This window comes from Thermobia domestica, chromosome 4 (assembly GCF_964235325.1).
Source record: "Thermobia domestica chromosome 4, izTheDome1.hap1.1, whole genome shotgun sequence".
NCBI classification, from domain to species: Eukaryota; Metazoa; Arthropoda; class Insecta; order Zygentoma; family Lepismatidae; genus Thermobia; species Thermobia domestica.
The window spans coordinates 181,836,103-181,860,201 of NC_137457.1; the positions used below are offsets into that span (position 1 = coordinate 181,836,103).

Here is a 24,099-nt window from a genome sequence, read left to right on the forward strand (position 1 = left end):
AAAGCAAGTCAACAGGTATTATAAATTCAAACTAACAAATTTTAATAGAGCAATTCAGATGGTTCATTTAACAATAACCCGAAGATAATCAAGTTGGAATGAAAAACAACTACAAAGAAACAATAATGACGCTAAAGAATTGGTAAACTTCTGCCTTCGATAATATAAGTGAGCAAACTAAGCTTCAACTAATCAAACTAGAGACGAATAGAGCTCCGAACTCGAACAATAAACTGGGAAACTAAACTAAAACGTATGAAACCTTCAAACAGCTCAACTAATTAACGAAAAAGTACTTGAAACTGCAGCAAGTTTAGTAGTACGCTTAACTAAAGCAACCAACTTTCAAACCAATTACTCCAAAACAGTTGCAACTAAAAATACTTAATATAGAAGCTAAATCAAACCGACCAACTTTCAAACCATTTATGCAATAATTCTCGTCATCGAAACATTTTAATAAGAACGCAAACTTAAAGCAACTAACTTCAAAACAATAACAAAAAAATACTCGAAATTGAAACAAATTAACTGGGAAGCTAAACTAAAGCTACCAACCTTCAAACCAATGATCCCGAAATAATTGTATCTGAAACAACTTGATAGGGACGGTAAATTAAAGCAACTTAAGTTCGCCTCTAGATCAAAGCAATCCCTCAAACCAACCAAATTAAGCAAACATACTCGAAATAGAGGCAACGTAAGTGGGACGCTAACCTATAGCAATCAATCTGCAAACAAATCACGCTAATTACTCTAAACTGAAACAACTTATATGGGCTCTAAATTAGTACAAAACAATCCTTTGATGAACCTGAAATAGTATTAACTTTTCAAACCAAAGCGCAAATTTAAACGGAAATAAGCAAACCATTTAAACAAAGGCAAACAGATTAAAGAAAAAGCAAACTTTGAAAAATCCTGACTTTAATAGCTCAGAAGACAACAACACAAAAAAAGATACTCGGAGAGAAATACAAAATATTATATTTCTCCACGTATCTCAAAATCTTTAGCTGCTGCAGCTTATCCAACCCTCTCCTCAACAACCAGAAATTTAGGTGATAAAAGAGCTGCCTTAATATTTTCAAACAGAAACAAATCCACTTGATGAATAATCAAAATGTTTTAAGAAGTTCCAAGATATCCAACAAAAACCCAAACGATGTAGTTTCGGAATTAAACAAAAAAAAAAAAAACTTTCAAATCTTCCAAGCCTCTGGCGTAAGCATAGTAATGCATTAGCCACTAGGAAGAGCGCAAGGGTACAAAAGTTGAGTATTGACGTAAAAATATATAACACTCGTTACAAAACAGCTACATTACTTTTAAATGTGATTTCTGTTCAGTTTTCCTTCACATTTAACTTCACACACCAATCTTTTGTTTCTGCTTTTTTCAAAAAATAAAATAAACAAATGTTCTCTATTTTCATAATTTCACATAAAATAGTTCATTCCATACCAATAGCCTAACTTCTCACTTATATCCAATAAAACTCCATGGTTGAAGAGTTCGGACAACAAGGTGCACCCTAAGTCCAAATAGAAATGAAAATCCATAGAAATTATTGTAGCGACAAATCGATGTTTTCACATGTTGAAATAATCACCTGTTACAGTATGATACGCAAATATCGTTCAAATGTTAAGTAGTTCCACATCACTTTCCTGAGAAACGGAATAAATTTAAAATAATGCAGTACAACACTATGCTCAAGATTTATGTTCATCCAATTAGCGAATAATAATAGCACTACTATGTGCAAAAGATAGGATAATATAATGCAGACAAATAATAAATAGGACTGAATATGTTCGGTATAACTTGAAAAGATGGGAAAAGAAATATATAAATAGGGGAGATATAGTTGCAGATATATTTTGAGGAAATAAAGTGATTCAAAAGAATGTGGTCGAGACATGTTGTATGGAAAACGGATTGCATTTACCAAAAGAAATTCTTAGCTAGACTCAAATAACCGATATTACTTACATAACGTTCGAATACGAAGGGTGGGTGAAATTCGTAAATATTGTTGGTTAAATTAGAAATGCACTTTCCACCGCACATTGGCGTAGGATAATATTGGAGATACTTTCATCCAGGATCGGTTTCACAATGGTTAGTAATGATGATGATTAGCAATAGTAATGATAATCATTATTTTAATAAATACGGCCTGCTAAACTAACAAATATGCCTAGCTTGAATTCATTAAATTACTAATAGTTATAAGGACATTTTTTTGTGTGTGAAATTATGCTCAAATAAGCAGAAAGACAGTGAACGCTGAACTTAGTCCCCTGCATATTGGGTAGTTCCTTTAACACTAAGGATAGCTTTCTAGTCAATGTGTGCTTTTCATGTGAGCGGTATTCATTTTCAATATCTTTCCAAAGTTTCTCAACGCTATTGTCTCCAACAGTCCCATTTTTTTATTTTTTTGTGTTCCTCCCAGTAGTAGCTCAAAAAGATTTTGTGTACAAATACATCAAATAGACATGTTTTCATGCATTGTCAATTGTTTGATTCTTCCAAGTGCATATCCATTTTCCTACATTTGCGTTTGGAAAAAGTGTATATTCTCAAACTCCACAACTGGGAAAAAGTATTTTAAAGCTTATTAGACATCTATAATCTCTAAGCATATTTACAGCTTTTGGGTTATATCACACGGGATTATACAATAAGATGGGGCACCAATTATGCTGGCAACATCGTTAGAAAAATACAAATGCAAACACTTATCAGCATGAGGTTTCAGTAGATATGTTACTTTCTCGGGAAAAATTATGGGGGTGAGCGCAACAGTGGTATAACCCACATTTTTAAAAATGGAGAAAAATTAAGTTTAACACATGTATTTTTTTGTACAAGATATATATATATATATATATATATATATATATATATATATATATATATATATATATATATATACAGTGCCGGCAAAAATCTTTACATGAAAAATCCACGTAACGGGATCAACCGCCGTTCCCGCCATAAACATGTGAGAAAAGCCTGATGATGACGTCAGTCATTAGCGCGCCACTTGCAATCTTCCCTCACCCAGCAGAAGCTCAGTGTGCCTCGTGGCGTTGTACGGCTACATAGTTCTTTCATTGTTCTGTGCAGCTAGATTTTTGTTTAAGTTCTTAAAAAAAACTCCTACCTCTTCACCTTCTTCCCAGGACTTACTCTTCTGGAGAAAGGTGATTCAGTAATTGTTGTATACAGAGATCGTGGAGTGTCAAGACAGACTATTCATCAGCTAAAGCGTTCAGTGGCGTCATTGGGTCCTGGATCTGTACCACGTTGGATGTCCACCTCCGGTGCACCTAAGAAGACTTCACCAAGGAGTGATAAACGTCTGAAGCGTGAAGTAATGTCAAGTCCTTCCATAACCGCTGTAGAATTGAAAAACAAGTACCCTGAGCTCCTTCAGAACGTCGCAACTAGGACAGTTCATCACCGTTTGCCAAAGGATCTGGGCTTGCGAAGTCGTCGTGTTGCGAAGAAACCCCTGCTCACAGCAGCAATGAAGAGAAAAAGGCTCGAATTTTGTAAGAAGTATTAAGATTGGACATCTGAAGAGCGAAAGAAAGTGATGTTTACTTATGAGAGCACTTTTAGGTTGATTCGGGATGGATCCAAGACGTTGCGCCGTTCGAGTACTGCTTCACGATATGAGCCGAAATTTACACTTAAGATCATTAAATACCCTGATAGTGTTATGGTATGGATGTATTCAGTAGTAACCAGAGCAGGGAGGGTTTGTACTTTCTTCCCAAGATCGAAACTATGAAAGCAAGCAATTATGTTAATGTTTTGGAAGAACATTTACTTCCTTTTTGGGACATTCATGAGTGTGATTATTTTATGCATGATGGGGCCCGGGCACATATGTCCAAGGCCGTGCAAAAGTTTCTCAGTGACCATAATATTACTCTGTTAGAGTGGCCAGGTAATTCTCCTGAACTTAATACAATCGAAAACGTCTGGAACGTCATGAAAAACAAGGCTTAAGATACACGACCGACCAACACCAAGGATCTAAAGGAAATGATCTAAACACTATGGGTTTCCATGGACTCTACATACTTCGCCAGCCTGGCTGAATCAACGCCTAAACGGTTGCAGATAGTGATAAAGTGTAAAGGGGATATGAGAAAATACGAATAGTATTGTATTAGCCACAATAAAATACTTCAATGTTATAAATTTGTAATGATTTCTTATTTGTTTCACAATGTGAAGATTTTTTGCCGGCACTGTATATATATATATATATATATATATGTACAATGTATAACATATTCAACCACTTGTGGTTGCTTTTCGTATATTGTACAGAAGGCCACATGTGTTCAACTTCATTTTTCTCCATTTTTAAAAATGTGTGATAGACCACTGTTGCGCTCAACCCCATATTCAACATTAAATTATTTCTGCTTTAACTTTGAGAGAGAGAATGAGAATGAGAATGAGAATCAACATCTTAAAGGAGAAAAATTTCGTGAAGAAAGAAAAAGTTTTTAATGTCATATGATCGGTCATTTTCAATGAACTTTGATACATCACTCCAGTGCCCCCATTGGCCCGCAACATCTAAAACACCCCGACGCATAGTTGGGCATTCGTAGGTTTTTTAAGACAAACTCCCAGTAGTTCATTACAATTTAAGTGCGACGCCTAAAATCCCAAGAAATGTAACAAAAATGACGAAGAATATACAAGTACATTGTGCCAGATATTCTTGAAAATAAATAATCATAACCTCTACATTGTCCTCGTTGTCACGTACTGATCTGTCTTGTACAATGCTTCTTTTATGAGTCATATGTTTAAAGTGTCAATGCGGTACGTGGAATACATTTAGTGACGGTAACCATCCCATCCGGGATCGCTCCTGATAAACCTCTTAGATTCCAATGCATTTCGCCACGTTTCACTATAGTTAAAAATCAACTGAGTGTACTCACTCAGTGTATATTCCAACACCAGTCATTTAGTCTCTAGTAAAGTCACTTACTAATGTTTACAACAATTAGGACAGTCCATGATCATTGTATACTGAAGTAAAGTATCAAAAGTAATAAACGAGTTTCATCTAAATATTGTACTTATTTTTAATTACTTTCCTTATTATTTTTCAACTGTTCTTCATATAAGGATGGATAGCCACCTACTTACATATAGAACAGCGCAACTGGACTACCTGGTGGGCGCACTCACACACCCACCACTATAAACACATACACACACACACACACACACACACACACACATATATATATATATATATATATATATATATATATATATATATATATATATATATATATATATATTTACATCAGCTAATTATTATGACACCAAACACTATTCGAAGCTTTCTTGGACCCACTGCAAATCGTGAAGTATATTAATATTAATTCGCATATATTGTTATTGTAGACTGTTCCCATAATACCCACCGACTTCAATTTTACAAAATTTGAGAAATAAATTTCACTTTTAATTTTGTGGTCAATTTGAAGGCATTCCCTTAAGAAACCCATATACATCGTATTACGAATCAATCATTATGGAACAATTTCGTGTGTTACACGTAACAGTGGTACCAATCTTTGAAAGTTTCATTTACAATTGTCTTCCATTTTCTTCTTTTACTGATTTTGTGAGTAATGGTGCATTCAGTATAAATGTACAACAATATTTTCTCTCTCTCCCTCCCTGTCCCTCACTTTCTCTGTTTGTGTGTGTTACTAGTTTCCGGCGTAAGCGTGTGTATACTAGCAAGTATAATTTAGTGTGTACCTATGCTAGTGTGTGTGTGTGTGTGTGTGGCGGGGGTATATGAAGTATTAATTGGGACCGCGTAGTGGAACTTATCGATATTAGTACGTACATACGAGCGGAAGTTACTTCATACGATAACTTTGGACGAAAGCGAATTTTTTAATTTAGAGAGTTCCTCTCGAGGGAGTTCCTTAATGGAGGTGATTCCCCAACTAAAAGTGGTAGAAATGGGATACCACTGATCACTATAGAGCTTACAAAATTTGGACGATTACTGTGTTTGAATTTCATTATAACCTTTGAGTCTACGTCTCATATAACCTCGATGCAGAAAGGAATCCTAAACTTAAATAGTTAACTAACTCGAAACCGATTAGATTACAAAACTCAAGGTTTCGGCAGAAAACTAGCACAAAAATGTGGAATAGAAAAGTATCAAGTATCCATTTGAAGGGGAGAAAAAGGATGGGAACACGAACATAAGACCATAAAACACATTACTAAAATAGCAGTCACGTGGGGTTTAGCGGAGCTTTGTAACAGGGGACCCTTTTGCGATTCAGAAGTGCTGGATCCAGAGAGTAAAAGTACACAGTTGCATTGATGCTCTGACCAGCTGGTAGCAGTTCCCGATGGACAAAGCCGCGAGCAGTCCACAAAATGCACAGGAGAACCTTATTCTGGTGTAGTGCTGGCTTGGGCTGTTTTTGAATCGGTTCACGGGATGCTAACCAGCGATGGCGGCGCCGTGGAGCTTCGTACAGGACCCACGTCCTATCACATGTCAACACCCTGTCCAGAAATTGCTCCTTCCTCAGACGAGACACCAAAGAAACACAGGTGTCTGCTCGCGTTGCTTTCCGGCCCCAAGTCAGATCATGTAGGACCCATCAACCCAACTTGCAGTGTTTCCCAAGTTGATGATGGTGGTGCGGAATGGTTTCTCCACAAACACTGAATTGTAGTACCATTTCCTCACATGTCTGTCTTTGCCTCAATCCTAAAGATCTTTATTTTGAACATCTGTTTGTCTTCCGGTACGTGGTGCGTCTTCGAGTGTTTCGTGACCGTCCTTAAACCGTCCTACCGGTGCCTTCTCCGCGTAGTCACGACACCCTCATGAAAGGCCTGTCATATCTTCCGCCCAGTGGAGCAGAAATTTCCTCTGTCCTTATATTATGCACGTTCAAGGTGTATCTGAACAGCCACAACCAGGTAGTTTGTTGTATATACTTACTAGTGTTGCTCACGAGACCACGTTTGGGGCATTCTCGTCTTGAAAATGTGTCGTGAAGGTAGTCCCGTCTCCAGAAGTACATATGTTTCTATTGAAAGAGCTCTGTCTCATCTCGTACCCCTTCATGAAAATTTTGTCTCGTCTCGTCTCGTCTCGTCCAACAACTGACCTCCGCTTTATCTCAATTCGCATTCAACTCACGGTGTGAGAGCCAATTGAAAACAGACATCCACAAAAAGAGACAGAACTTTGTTGGTCACCTGATTATTATTATTATTATTATTATTATTATTATTATTATTATTATTATTATTATTATTATTATTATTATTATTATTGCTGCGGTAGTGATTTGACTTTCTCGGCACTAAATTACTTGCTGATTTTATATAACGTTGCAAGTATCTTCTAGATAATTGAATCAAGAAAAAGTAAAAGGTAATTCCCTACAGAACGATATTTCAGTGCAATTAGTTCCTTATGTTTCTATCAGACAGAAACGGTGTTTTTAATTGGAAAAATCGGAAATTTAACGTGATGAAATTTGTGTTTATTACACAGCAAAAAATATTAAAATAAGTTCTATACACATTCGTTACTATAAATACATTTTGTCTTCAGAACTTCAAATTTTTTTTTTTAATTTCGAAGTTGATTGCCTAAATTTTGACCTTGGAAATTTGGATGTGGAAGAAAATAGAGAAGGTTTGCAGGGTAAAGAGGAAAACGACTTAGGAAATGCTGAAAAGTGCAAGAGACGAGAGCAATATTGGGCGATATAAGGAAGCGAAAAAATGGACGGATCACAAGTTGTGATCTTGCTAAAGGATTGCATTCTCAGAGATGTAGTAAAGGGGGTGATATCAGGAGAGGGAGAGTGTGTAGGAAGGTTGCAATTGATAGATTGTAATAAGGAGGGTGGTACATTATGTTGGGTTGCGAGGATGATATTAGCGGGAAATCGCAAAAATTGGAAGCTTGTTACATAGTTCACGGAAACTGTCCTGTCATTAATAGCAGAAACTGAGGAGGAGGAGGAGGAGGATAATTACACAACAAATAAAAAACCCGAAACAATGGTTTATGCATACGAATTGATCAGCATTTTTTTCTGGTGGCAGCTTTGTAAGGTTCTAGTTCTCTCAAACTGGTTAGATTCTAAGGTCAGGTCACTTGGGTTGGTTGTAGGGTTAGGTAATCACGGGTCGGGTCACCTCAGGTCGGGTCACTCGGGTCAACTAGGGTAAGCTCGGATCGTGTTGTCGGAGCGGGTCTATCCGGCCAACACGGGTCGGGTTGTCGGGTCGAGTCAGGGTATGGTCAGTCAATTCGGGTCACGGGTCGGGTCGGGTCGGTCTTCCACACATATAATTTCCACGAAAATTACAATATATCACGGTTTATACCTCATTGGACTTCCAATAAAACATATTTTCACTGATGTGTACACCATGTCGCCATTTTTGTATGAGGGAATTTCTAGAGGGATTTTGTGGGAATTGGTGGAGTGTAGATTCCTGAGTGTATGTGTGTGTGATACCGTATAGGATACAAGATGCCGAGGAAGTGTCTAAATGCACCGGACAATTTCTGTTATGTATGTGGGGAGCTGACATTTAAATCGCAACCTCGATGTTTTACTCCACTTGTGAGGAAGTGTTATCAGTTATATTTTGGTTGCTGTGTAGGAGACCAAGATGAGAATTTCGCTCCAGACAACATTTGTTGTACTTGCGTGAAACGTCTGATTGGGTGGGCAAATGGTGAATTTAACATGAACTTCGCAGTGCCGATGATCTGGAGGGGAACAAAAGATCATTGTTCAGACTGCTGTTTTCGTATGACACAGATAAAAGAAATAACCAGTAAATCTAAGCACAAAGTACAGTACCCTAATTTGCCATCAGCAATTAGGCCAGTTCCACACACTGCAGAATTAGCTTTACTAGTACCTCCTCCTCATCTTACGGTAAATGAGGATTACGTACTTGAGGCAACTACTGAAGTTCCAAATGAAGAAGGTGATCCTACTTATGTAGGAAGCACATCTACATTGGATCCCCGTCTGATAACTCACGGTAAACTAAATGATCTCGTACGGGATTTAAAACTCTCCAAGATACATCAGAACCTCTTGCTTCTAGACTTAAAGGATGGAATCTGCTCCAAGGTGACACTAAAGTGTGTATTTTTCGAAACCGTCATACAGAGTCTCAAAACTACTATTCTCAAGAAAACGATTTACTGTATTGTAATAATGTCTGTGCTGTGATGGATACAGGTGGACATGCACATATAAATACAGAGTGGAGATTGTTTATTGACTCTTCCAAAACTAGTTGTAAGCCTGTACTTTTGTACAATAGCAACAAATTTCTTCAGTACCTTTGGCTTATGCAACTACTATGAAGGAAACCTATGAAAACATCGAAATAGTGTTAGAAAGAATTCAGTATGAGAAATACAAGTGGACCGTTTGCTGTGATTTAAAAGTCATTTCTTTGTTAATGGGTTTGCAGCTTGGTTATACGAAATATTGTTGTTTGCTCTGCGAATGCGAAAGCAGGAACAAAGCGGAACATTACATCAAGAAGGAATGGCCAACGCATGTATTAACTCCTCGACAGAAGAATGCTGTTTATTCCTCACAGGTGAGCCCTGATTAGATAATTCTACCTCATCTTCACATAAAGTTTGGGCTCTTCAAAAACTTTGTTAAGGCAATGAACAAAAGTAATGAAGGATTTTGTTACCTCAAGGAAACATTTCCTCGGGTGAATGACGCTAGGGATTTTTGTAGACCCCCAAATAAGATGTTTGATTCGTTACCAAAATTTAGGATCTCTTAACTCTGATTCAGAAAGCGTCTTGGTGTTCATTTAAATGTTTAACATAGAATTTTTAGGAAAAAACAATGTCGCAAATTACCGTGAAACTGTGAGTGATTCCCTGCAATCATTCAAAGAAATGAGCTGCAACATGTCCCTTAAAGTTCACTTTCTAGACTCCCACCTGCATTTCTTTCCTGAAAACTTTAGTGCTGTTAGTGATTACTATGGGGAATGATTTCATCAGGACATTTCCTTCATGGAGAAGAGATACCAGTGAGAGTGGAGTTCAAAAATGCTAGCTGATTATTGTTGGACACTCAAAAGAGAGGTTGAAAAAACCAAACACGGAAGAAATTCGACAACTAAAACATATTTTTTTGAGGTAAGTAAGTGTTAATTTATTAAAAAGTACCACTCACTTCTTTTGTATTATTTATTAAGTAGATATAAAATGGTGACACGGTGTATACATCATTGAAAATAAGTTTTATTTCACATCCAATGAGATATAAACCGTGCTTATATGTGAGTTATATGTTCGTTGAAGTTATATGTGAGTTAATCTGCACTAATGAATATTGTAAAATGAACAGTACACATGCCATATTTTTTTTTGTATAAATGTTTGTTTCTCTAGAAAGAATAATGCTAATCTTATGAAACTTAAAGAGCTTACTAAGTATAAATCAAGATAACATACAATATAATTCGTGCATTTATATACCTAATGTACCCGAGCTAAAGGTATGAAAAGGGTTAAAAGAAAAAAAAACAGGAAATTTGAGTAAAAATTTCCCGAAAATCCTTCTGTCACGGGAAAACTGAGGATGATGCAGAAAAACAGATTGCAGATTCGAATTCTACTTGAGAAATTCTATTAGAATCAGGTATTTTGTTTCGAGTGCCAGATAAAACGATTTTTTTGTCGACTAGTGTAATAGGTACCATTTTAAATCTCAGCAACCGTTATTCAAACCGGTTAACGTTGATCGCTAAACAGCCAAATCTGTAATACATAGCTGTAGCCCCACCCCCTTTCTTACTTTCTAGGTTAAGTATCAAAAAACGTTCAAAAACGATACACTGGTTTAACATATGAAATGAGAAGTCGAAATAACAACTTTTATATCTCTAACTTTGAGCAATCCCGATATATATAGAGATGGTAATCAGAAAAATGGAAACACTTGTAGTTGGCAACACGTCAGATGTATGGTTTGGCAGTGGTGTCGTGGCGCCCGCAGCGCCGGACCGCTGACGGTGGTGTGTTAGGTCGGTCTCCATACTACGCCAGGCGCAGTGGAACAGCAGTGTCCAGTGGCTGTAGTAGACGGAGGTAGTGTAAAATGGGAGACCTCTCAGAATTTCAAAGAGGGCAAATTGTTGGTGCGCGGAATTGTGGAGTGAGTGTGACGGCATTGGCTACTGTGTTAGGTGTGTCGCGTGGGACAGTGTCAATGATGATGACGGCCTACACAACACAGGGGAAAACCACATTGGGGAAGCGGAACAGTGGGCCGAAGAAAATCTTGAGTGACAGTTAACGCCGGGTATTAAAGCGCATTGTCACGCAGAACCTCGTGCCACTGTGAAGAAAGTGACGGAGAAACTCAATCAACACCTCCCCACCCTGTTTCGACAATCACAGTCCGCCGCGAATTACATGACATGAACTTACGGGGTCGTGTTGCACGGGCCAAACCGCTCATCAGGGACCATAACGCTTTCGCACGCCGCAAATGGTGCCGCGACCATGCAACTTGGTTAACGTGTGATATGGTCAGATGAGTAATCCTTCACCCTATTCCCAACCACGCCCATGTTTATGTGTGGAGAAGGATCAAAGAACCTTATGATATGTAGTGTCTCCACCCAACTGTCAAACTTGGCGGCGGCTCGTTGATACTGTGGGCCGCCATATCATGGTTTTCATTGGGCACTGTGGTCACACTTAGCGGACGAATCACTGCCAACGATTATGTCTCAATTTTAGGAGACCATTGCATCCTATGGTCCGGATGTTGTTCCCGGACAAAGACGCCATCTTCCAGGATTATAATGCACCAATATACAGCTGGCGTTATTGCAGCGTGGTTTGAGGAACATTGGGATGAAGTTCAACACCTCCCCTGGCCCGTCCAATCCCCAGATCTCAACATAATTGAACATCTGTGGTCCGTCTTGGAAACACGACTCCGGCGACGATTTCCATCTCCATCCTCTCTCACAGAACTGACCGATGCTTTGCACGAGAAATTGTGTAAAATTCCACTTGCTACCATTCACAACCTCTATTCCTCCATCCCACGTTTCATCAAGGCTGTTCTAAAGGCGAAAAGTGGCCCGACACCATATTAATCTAGTAAGTTACAATTTCGTTCAGGTGTTTCAATTTTTTCTGATCACCATCTGTACATAATTACAATAATTACAATTCCCATCCCTTTTCTTCAATTCTAGGTCAAATAATAAAAAATACCCACATCCGTATATTATTTAGTACAAACGAAAATATTACCTGTACATTTCTGCTCAAACGTTGCATAAACGATCACTACAATATGTGGTTCAATCGAACATGGTGGGGCTAGCACTTAGACAGTACCCCTTTCTTTTCCTTCTGTCAACGTACCTGATAGCGTAGAAATAAAATTTTCGGCTGCGCATTACTCTACAAACGATGTACAAATGATTGAGATAATATTCTTTTGAATCAGACGTGGGGAGGGCTATAATTTAGACAGTCTCCACTGTGTTTTTGTTCTGGTGGCGTCCCTAATTGTGTACAACCGAAAATTTCGCCTGCATATTTCTGTAAAAACGATGTACAAACCATTGCGACAATTTGTGATTGAATTGGAAATGGTGGAAGGGCTAACATTTAGGCAGACTCCACTTTGTTTTCGTTCTGGGAACGCCCCTAATTGTGTACAAACGAAAATTTAGCCTGCACATTTTTGTACAAGTGATGTACAAACGATTGTGACAAAATGTGATTGAATTGGACAGTGTGGGGGCTACCACTTAGACAGCCCCCACTTTGTTTTCGTTCTGGCGGCGCCCCTAATTTTATACAAACGAAAATTTCGCCTGCACGTTTCTGTACAAACGATCGAGACCATTTCCGATTGAGTCTGAAAAGCTAAGGTGGGTGGGGCTATCTAAATGGACGTCTGCTTTTCTCCTCTAGTGTAATGAACACTACTACACTAGTGTAGTAGCTACGTCCTCGACTAAGATACATTTACAATTACAGCTTTATTTTCGCAATTTTTTTCAACAGTTAACCAATTTAAAACTGTATTATAATTCAAAGTACTTATCATATTTCTATCGTAAACAATAACATTTAGTTAACTTCTTAAATACTTCGCTCCTCAGGACCCCGTTCAGCGCGTGCAACAAGCAAAAACATGTTTCGCGCCTCACAAATGACAAAGGGCAAAAAAGGAAAGCAAATGCAGCTCACCAGTGCGTTATCGCAGTCAAAGCTGACAACATAGTTTCGGTCGTCACTTACGACAATAGACCTACAAGCGGTGTACAAGAGTTATACAGTTTCCATATACGTTGTGCCACAGTAGCGCTACAGGCGGAATGTGCACGAACTACAAATGAATATATTTCTTACAAGTATCAGTCACTGTTGCACTCTCTCTACATTCTACACATCCTTCTTTCTCCCACTTTTTGACCTTGACAAGCAGAAGTACCAGGCTTTCCGAGTTCACAACCATAAAGTGTTTGTGTTCAGAGTGCGTTTTCAGTTCTTGGAATGACTCTGCGCGCGAAGAACAAGGGTGGTCATCGGACAACCGTATACGGCAGCCAGAAACACCCCGTTGCAATGTTAAATGTAAAAGACAAATATAAAGCCTTGACAATGCCCTGAGGATATATATATATATATATATATATATATATATATATATATATATATATATAGATATAGATAGATAGATAGATAGATAGATAGATAGATAGATATAGGTTTAACTATAGATATAGGTAGACAAATACATACATATATGCATTAGCAATATATATATATATATATATATATATATATATATATATATATATATATATATATATATATATATATATCCTATGTAAATATTATAAATTACACTTACCTATGTAAATATTAAAATTAATTTCAGATGAAGAAGTACCTCCACGTAAGTATCTTCTTAGTTCTTTTAAAGTTTGTTTAGTATATTCTGGTTGTTTAAGCCATAGTGGGACGACAAAATAAACAAGTTTCTGTGGTACTTATTACCCATTACTCCTATAAACAAATAATCTTATGATATATAGATGTTGCATCTAGCATAATTCAAATTGATCTTCAATTTATAATGCAACTAGGACTTTTAAAGCTCTGGTTTATTATTAGAAGAACCTACAAGTGTATTTAACAAAGAGAAAAAAAATATTAAAATTCTTTTTGGTTTTAAATTTAACGAAACTTTACGTAACGCACAACTTATCTTTCTATATTAAGTCACGTGCACAGTACTTCTTAAATATAGTACAATATTATATTTATCAAATCACATCGCGGGGAATGTAATTTCTTAGAACTCTGTTTTATTCTTAAGTTACTATTCAAGAAGGATATTAGTATTTCATATTTATTATACGTTTTAGTTTTCATTTAAAATTATATTTACTGGCCATTCTGCAATATGTCTAGAGATTTGAGATCTCAGAAGAAAACTAATTTTTTCCTGTGCTAAATTAAAAGGTGTAGATCCCAATCTCTTCTTGCACAAAAGTGCAGATTGTCGGAGAAACTATATTAACTAATTTTTCTCATTATGGTTTTGTATTACAAAGGTATGCGAAATCTTCATCTCAGATAATAAAAGATAAAATGTGTGACAATAGGTACTTTCGGTTAAGCACAAACTACTTACAATTTTCCGCGAGCTTTTCCACTATCATGAACTCAAATTTTACAAAATTTTCAGTTCCACTAAAACAAATAATGAGATAATATTTAGCGAAAATTCAAAATTTGTATTCCCAAAAACTCTGCACATACAATGAAGTAAAATGTTCCTTTCACCGTCAGTTATGACACTATAAAATACATTGACAGAGGCCGTCTACTATAGTTATGTACATCTTTCATAAGCTACCTCATGCGAATAGACACATATAATCGCTGCCTAATAGTTTTCGAGGAACAGCAAGACCAAAGTACCTTATACATTCTTAGTGTGAGAAGAAAATGTCCCTTCGTCGTTATCCGTATGTACTAATCTAAAAATTTTCGAAGCGAACAAATCAAGTTTTAATTGTATTCGTTACAGTTTAAAAATGTAATTTACTGCAAAAATATGTCTTTCTTATATTATCGTTTCTAGACGTTTCTCTTATCTTAAAAATAAACTCAATCTTTACGTTTAGAAGACCACTGAGGATTTATTGTTTAAATTAACACACTTTTTCTTTACGTTTAAATTTCTGTACAAGAAACAGTAAAACAAATCGAGTTACAAGGTTACGATATCATTAAAATTTGCAAATTTGGAAACTTTCCTTCTGCGTCGTTTCACTTAAATAGCAAATAGAATTGAACGACTGTTGTAATTGCAATTTCCAAATCCAAATTTCTCAAATCATGGTAAAATGCTGTAATAGATCGAATGTGAAGCATGTGTTAAAAATAAATCGAAATCTTTTTGTAATAAATTTTACTAATGAAAAGTAGTTTATACATGGAACTTGTACCTTTAATATTGATAGATATACAGCACGAATTGTAATTCAAACACGAATGTTTTGAAACAACAAAAAAATGAAATGTATAATTACGATAGATATTGGAAATGAATATTCCCAAAAGTATATTGCTTGGCGGATAATGAAAAAAATATTTAGGAAAATATACTTCATTAGTACATTCATGAAGTTTCTTTTGTGTACCAGGTGTTGTAAGCTTATCCTACTCTTTCTACTTGCCTTTTATGTGTTTTATGTGACTGATTGCTACGCTACTTTGTAGAATATTAATCTACTGATTATCCAAAAAGGAATTCGTTTAAAAAGCTTTCTACATCCACCAACCACTTACTTTTCATTTGCTGTGCAAGTTGCATACATCCTTGGAAGAGAATTTTTCTTTACTCTTCGTTTCTTTATGTGAATATAAAAGTGTTAAATATCACTGCAAAGTTATATGTTTCACACTATATACTACCACTATAATTACAAAATATATGCAACCATCCTATCTATTTTCTTACCCCAATTTCTTACTAGAAAAGCGCTATTTCTGATGCATCATTGTCGGGATTGACAATGTCATTTTAAATTTTGAACGATTTTGTTACTATAATTCATACATTGACGAGTGCTCTCGTACTGTGAAGTAGCCTCTTGTCAGTCTGAAAGTTCACATAATGTGCTAATTAATTGTATAACTGGGAATGTCAGAACTGAAAAAATTCGCCCAGAATTTTGTAGATCTTGAATTTGGTAGAGCTTAAAGTACAGGATCTGGCCTGGGTTGCATACAAATAAAATCCTGCATATACAAAAGGAAACAGATTGTGATGTTGAAGTGGTTGAAGGGGGTGAAAAGGGTAGGGCTTCTGGATTGGTTAATTTACTCGGTTAATCACTTACTTGCAAATCTATGTGTTTCCTCTTCTTTCTTCCAGTGGGTTGATGCCCGTCCATCCTTTCTCTCTGGTCTACTAGGCGTCCAAGTATTCGTGAATTAAAGATTAGCGAAACCCGCATAAGAAAACTAGTATTGCGAAGATAGTGAATTCAATCGAAATTGAAATTGCTATTTAACGAGCTATCCATTATAGTCGATAGCTATGATGTTAACTAAGACAATGTGCTTTCTAGGCTAGAGCAAGGTAAACTTCTCGTAAACATTAAATCGTAGCTCGCGTTGTTGACGCTATATGTTGACTCGTCTCCGATCTAGTCCGGACAACCCCTTCCAAAAGTCTCTGAATGGTTTTTGTTCGATGTCACTTCCGGGTTAATATTCTGGGTCGTTGACTGTTTCTTTAGTATCGATGAAAAGGTGAGGTGATAATAGGAACGCTGGCAGGGAAACAATCTATAATTTTTTTGATTAAGAAATTATATGTGTAGAAGTAATAAACAGCATTAAAATTTCCTTGTAGGAAAAGTAAATGAACTTAGAAAAAAATCGATAAGGATCAACATTAAATAAACGATTATGCTTTTCATTAGAAATATTTTAAAAATAAAATGTCCTAAAACCCAAAATAAAATGTTTCATTATGTGCCCAAATACACATATATTCACATCTCCCCTGAAATCAAAGTCCGGAATAAAAGCATTTCGGAGACAAAAAATTACTTTTTAGGTTTTTCTATTTAAAAAGAAATTTGAGCATCTTTGTAGTTAAATTCAGTCTTCATAATAAAAGTCACAGCAGGAAATATAGTCTGGAAAGAAATCATATGGTAAGAAATATGTTTCGGATTTATAAGGACTGGATGCTTTATCTGAAACACCCTATATATATATATATATATATATATATATATATATGTGTGTGTGTGTGTGTGTGTGTGTGTTATTACGAAAACTATAATACCAATAAAATTTAACTCTGTAATCAAATAATTATTTCACGGTAAAAAATTAATTTAGCTACTCATAGAAAGAACAGATAAAACAACACGAAAGAATTTTCATTTCAGGGTTTAGAAAAAAAAGAATTGTGGAGAATTTAGTTCCACAATGAACGACGTGTTGGCAGAGTTATAGCCCTCTGCACTGAATATTAAAGCCTTAACGAAATCAAGATGACAGACTATCACCAAACACACTTCTAAATTCCTAACTAAAATATGCGATAAAACAGAAAAAATATATTTTTTCATCTTCTATGAAAGTAATAGTTTCTGGATCCACAGAAAAAAGTGGAATCAAGTCCATTCTTCAAATATACGGAAATACATGCTATATAAAGCACAAATATTCTTCAATCATAAACCCAACTGAATTTGATGATGAGATACGCAAGTTCACTATATACACAGCAGGAAATGCAAAGTTCAGAAACACAAAAAATTACACAAGAGGATATGACAGTCTATATTCTTTCTAAAGAATACAGTAACTGAGTATGTTTCCAATGACTAATACCAAATCGAATGGTCAGGTCAAAATAATCCAGGAAAAGAAAACTTCATTCTTCTTTGGGGGGCGCTGTGGCTAGTGGTAGAGTATTCACCTCTGGTGCCTGGGATCTCGGGTTCGATCCCAGCCCCTGCCAAGTGAACTTTGTGGTGAAAAAACACCGTGCTCGTGGGTTTTCTCGCGGTTCTCCCGTTTCCTCCCACTTTCTTCATTCCACCATTTCACTCATCTTCCATCATCACCGTCTCCTTTAGCCTAACCGGCATAATTGTGGAACGTAAAACTCAAAGATTTCATTTCATTTATTTTTCATTCTTCTTTACATCCACATTCGGATGATAAAAGGCATTTGGAAAAATGCAAAATAACCTAGGAATTCCTTCATGATTACTATCATAAAATAGATAGCATACAAATATAAATTCACAGTTGCGTCTGTCTTTTTATTGGCGCCAAAATACTAACTATTCAAGATATAAACTGTTGATAAAACTACCAAGAAAAAGGGACGAGTACTACAAAGTTAACCAACAGTTCTAAGTGACTAAGAAAACAATGATGTCTATATGAGTACTCCTTTTCTTCTTTTCTTCGTTGTGATTGTTATTGGCGGCCACACTTAGAAACACAAACAAACACAAAGAAATTCCATAATGACATGGCCAGTGTCAAAACAAAACTCGTCACCAACTTCACAGATGTTTCTAATTCATCAAATCTTATCTAGAGAACCGTCTTATTATTATTATTATTATTCTGTTCCTTTTAAGAAAAACTACATTCAAGAGAAACATCTTCCACTTCTTTTCCTCCTTCCAAGGGACAATTCCACATTTAAAAGACGCTGATAAAGATCCCAATTCTCCTGGTCGAAAATACACAATACAATACGGTGAACGTGTCCAAATGTTGGTCTAAACCGTTTCCACAGTTGAAAACTGATTTTTGAACACGAAATCAAAACAATTGTTAATTCAATTCTCCAAAGTCTTCTTGTTCGCATCTCTGTGACCACACGTCAACAATACATGATCAACCGGAAGATTATAACCTGGAGCAAATTTTACTTGTCCTGGTTTCGAGAAACGTATTTTTTTCACAACCTTTACGAAATTCTTCTTCTGCAAATTTCTTGGTTACTTCTGTCTGCTCCTTCTAATGGAATAATTAATTCATTCCTAGAGTTAACAACAGAATCAGTTTTAATCATAGCGAGGACTCCTCGAAAAACACTAATTTTCTTGTTGATTGCAGAATTGGCACCAGACTTCGGTTTCAAACCGGAACAATTCTTCCTTGTTTCTGCCCAAGTGGGTAATTGGCTAGCAATCAAAACCTCACGAAATTTTACAGATGGAATATTTTCCTCTTTTTCTGTCATGTTCACCGCAGGATTAGAAACAATTTCATAATGTTCTTCTTTTTCTTTCCATCTGTTTTGTTTCTCTTCCTGTACTTCGTCATGCAAGGCATTAGTAGCATCATTTTCTACAACGTACTGTATATCCAAGTCAACATCATCTTCTCTCTCTTCTCGTTTTCTTTCTGTTTCTCGTAGTACTTTTTCAAACTTTGTACTGCAACCGTGAATCTTCCTATCTCAGCCTTAAACTTAACAAAATAGGAATTTGTTTGGTCAATATCCTGAATGGTTTCTGGACCAAAATAACGTCTACTAAAAGCACTGGTATATCTTTTCTTCATGGTACTGTCCAAAATCCACACCTTATCTCCGACTTTGAAATTGGATTTCGAATGACGTTTGTCATAAAATTTCGTTTCTTCTTATGTCTCTGGAATAATTTCTTATGGGCTTTGTCTCGTATCTATCCAAATTCCCACAAACATTCAGCATTGTCCTGAAATTGACTGGGAGTGTCTAATATTGCTTCGTGTAGCATTCTACATCGAAATTCATACAAGAGTTTTGTTTTGGTTCACCTGAATGGGCCACATTTTATCACATATTTCAATGTTGAATAAGAGAACAAAAAGTCTTCCCTGTGCTCATCCAACCAATGCGTGTTCTTCCGTGTGCCTTTGGAAGAAATAAGATAAGGAATGTTGCACGTGTGCACTCAGCCGTGGAACCAACACCTCACGTTATCTTTCAATGAGAGTTTTCCTAAGTGATTCTTTGTCACGCATTAAAAGTAACAGGAAAGTACTAATTAGTTCTTTCTTGAAATACCGGTTCCATCTCAGAGGTAATGAGGTATATGGATCTTATGGTACATTTTGTACCATACGCATTTTTCATGGTACATTGCGTTATTTCTCTTCTATTTGAGATTTTTCGGCCGGTTTTTTTTTGTTTTTCAAGTCCAGAGACATTGTAGAAGACATTACCTATGGTTCCAGACCGTCCTGCGTTCATATATGGGAGGTGATGACGTCATAATCTTAAAATGTATTTTTTCCCTTTTTAAGCCTATGTTCATTATTTTTTGGAGAGCTTATTTTTGAATGTAGAAGGTTGAAATTTTGCACAAGCATTCAGTCTACCGAGTAGTATTTACCAGATATTTTTTTCCGATGTCAGTGTTAAAACAGGGGGAACCAGAGGGGCAAATGTGTAAAAAAGGGATATTTTTATCCCAAAAATCCCGTTTCTCAGGATTTCCCCCCTCACATACACGATGGAGACACGTGAATCATACCGTCTGAAAGGCAGTTTCATTCTGAAGAGAATGACGGTCGAATCATTATCCTAGGGTAATTAGGGACGTCTCAGGGATTTTTTGAAGAATATACTTCTATATAGGGAAAAATGGGACATGGTCGGTATATTTGTTTTTTGGGCGGGCTTACTTTTGCACCTAGAAGATTGAAATTCTTCACAAACATTCAGTCTACTTACTAGTATTTATCAGATTTTTCTCAGATCTCTGCATTAAAACAGGGGGGCCCAGAGGGGGAAAAACTGAAAAAAGGGATTTTTAGACCCAAAAAATCACTTTGGTCGTGATTTTCCCGGCTAACATACATGATGGAGACACGTGAGTCATATCGTCTGAAAGGCCGTTCCATTCTGAAGAGAATGTCGGTCGAATTATTATTCTAGGGCAATTAGGGCCGTCTCAGTGAATTTTTATCCAAATATACTTCTGTATAGGGTAAAAGTGGGGCATGGTAGGGAAATTTTTCCTGGGGGGCCTATTTTTTCACGTAGAAGATTGAAATTTTACACAAAAATTCCGTCCACAGAGTAGTATTTACCAGAATTTTTTTCCGATTTCTGCGTAAAAACAGAGGGGCCCAGAGGGGCAAAAGTTGAAAAAAGGGATTTTCAGTCCCAAAAAATCACTTTGGTCGGGATTTTCCCGCCTTACGTACATGATAGAGACACGTAAGTCATACTGTCAGAAAGGCAGTTCTATTCTGAAGAGAATGATGGGCGAAACATGACCCTAGGGTAATTAGGGATGTCTCAGGAAATTTTTTCCTTGAGATCATGGTGTTTTGTGGTAGTTTTGGGCATGGTGGGAATTCCTGATAAAATTTCTCTCGCCCTTACTATTCAAGATAGAAACTTGAAATTTGGTACACACACTTAGTTTACCAAGTACTATTTATCAGATTTTTTGGATGTCTCTATCTACACACAAGGGGGGGGGGCAGGGGGCCCAAATTTGGACAAAAAAATCCCCTCAACATTTCCCCTTTGACATCAATTTTCCCTCTTCTGGTATATGGTGTGGACATGCAAGTGATACCATTTCAAAGCCAGCTCTATTCTGAAGAGAACGAAGTATGAGCGATGATCCTAGGTTAAATAGTGACGATGCAGTAGCTGCTTGACTGAAAGTCTCGAAAATAGCCCAAAAACACAAGAGCTCAAAAGGGATATAAAAGTACAATTATATGTGAATCAGGAAATGTCACTGCCATTCCAGAAAAAGTTGTTTAGTACATGTATCAAATAAATATTCCTGCTTTGAATGTCTTATTGTTGATCATTGGGAATAGTTTATGTAAGTGTAGAATTGTATGGCGGTTGAAGTCAGGGCTTTACGTTGATTGGCATAGAACAAAAACGATAATACGTGGCCCAGTTGCTCCTACCTAGCTACGGCACTGGATATATGCTTATGTAATATATTACGACCTTATGAATTTACATAAGAAACAGAATGTACTTATAGTGAGACGCGAACTGTGAAACTGAAGTCCGAAACATCGAACTTTCAATCTAACTTGTTTGATGATACAACCCGAGACCACATATAGCAAAGATGAGTGCCGTAGCTCCCATCTAAAGATTCAGGAAGTTTGTGCCATAAAGTGTCAATGAAACATGAAGATATGAAACGATAATGAAGGATTTGATCAATTTGAAACAAAATATATTGCAGTAATAATGTCCCCTAGTTATTAAGATAATGAACGTTATGTTCTGTTTTTAAAATGACAGTCAAAGCAGAATGTATTGGATAATAAATGAGAAATTGTAAAATTTCAATTTCGGTACGATTAAATACTTTCGTGCTGCTATGCATTGCGTTATCCGTTAGGAAATATTGAACAATTCTGATTCAAAGGTAGGAATTATACAACTATAGAGTACTGGGGTTAATTTAATAGAGTTTAATTATATATGGGCAATACTGAGGCTATACGAGACAAAGGCTATTGCTGAAAGTGAAATATGGGTTACTACTAGAGTTTTATCCAGGTATGATGTACACACTGATGGCTGAAGTCTATACTTTTATAGGTATCTATTTCAATCTATTCTAAGTAGAGTTCCAATTGAATAATTAAAAAAATAATTATATATTTCAAACGAAAACTCCATAACCGCTCACCTAAATCACTTCCAAAAGATAGACACAAAATGCAAGTATCAGAACCTAAGCAGATAAAACCCTAGCAATCTTCTTGCGAGATAGAAGAAATCCAAGCGAATAGAATGTATTTCATCATATGATATTATATAATGTTTGGATTATATACCATTCAAAAATGAATGTAGAATTAAGATTCAAGCAATTTCGTAGAGCATGATCATTCCAGTGACAAGAAACAGTTATAGAATTTAAGTTACAACTGGAAATGGAAATGGAGACTACGAACGGACAGGGTCTAGACGTAGCAAGAATTTATAGCATATAATTTATAGTGGGTTTGAAAGAAAGTAATATCTTATATTAATGAAGTTCCTACTATTAAGAGAGGTAAGTGATATACAATAGAAACCATCAATAGAAACCACTTGGATTCTGTCTCTTCGATTTTGTCCATTTCACAAGCATATTGCTTGTATTTTGTCCTGCACGCAGATACCGTACTGGGTAAAGTTCTGCCACTTATAATATGATTCTTGATTTATTCTTTAATATAGTGATATGGTTAATGTGCACATCATAATTGAAGCATTTCTCCCCAACATGAGAAATTACACTTGTATGATGAACTATGTACGTACCAATTCAACCGGATAGAGTTCTGGACAAAGGAGTTTCATTTCATAGTTGTGAAGTTATACTAAACTTCCAAACTATAAGAATGCAATATTGAAACAGGTGTTCTTCGTAAGGATCAACATTAAATAAACGATGGTGCTTTTCACTGCATAAAATTTTAAAATGAAATGTCCAAATGTTTGTAATAAAATGTTTCATTATGTGTCCAAATACACATATCTTCACAGTATTATTACTGACATTCGCTTAAATTTCTTCATATTGTAGTTAGAAAAAGAAACATGTTTGGATACTCCAGTATACCACAACACTTTACAATAGGATGAGAAAACGAAACATAGAAGTTACTAAAAACTGTTTCTTAGGATATGTTTTTCTTCTTTACAAGTTGCTTTTAATATTTGTCTCGTTTTCCTATAATCTAAGAATAAATTGTTGAATTGACCTCTGTATTGCTTAAGAATAGAAAGTAACAAAAACATGGAATAATAGACTTCTATTTTCATGGTTGGATCTTAAACTATTAAATAGTATGAAAATGTGTATATGTAGAAGGAACTTTGTGACTGACAGGGAAAGTAATAGCATATCAGAGTATAAATTTCAGACATGGAAATTGATACACTATTAAACTTATTTAAATAACTTAGTTAT

At 36.1% G+C, this 24,099-nt stretch overlaps 1 protein-coding gene across 1 annotated transcript in view; it reads left to right on the top strand.

Annotated features, from left to right (window-relative positions):
• The window catches only part of LOC145682956 (uncharacterized), a 737,495-nt gene that overhangs the window by 457,452 nt on the left and 255,944 nt on the right, over positions 1-24,099 (top strand). The window contains exon 9 of the mRNA XM_081754317.1: positions 14,037-14,054. Coding sequence (XP_081610443.1) covers positions 14,037-14,054 — 18 coding nt within the window. The remainder of the gene's footprint in view (positions 1-14,036; positions 14,055-24,099) is intronic.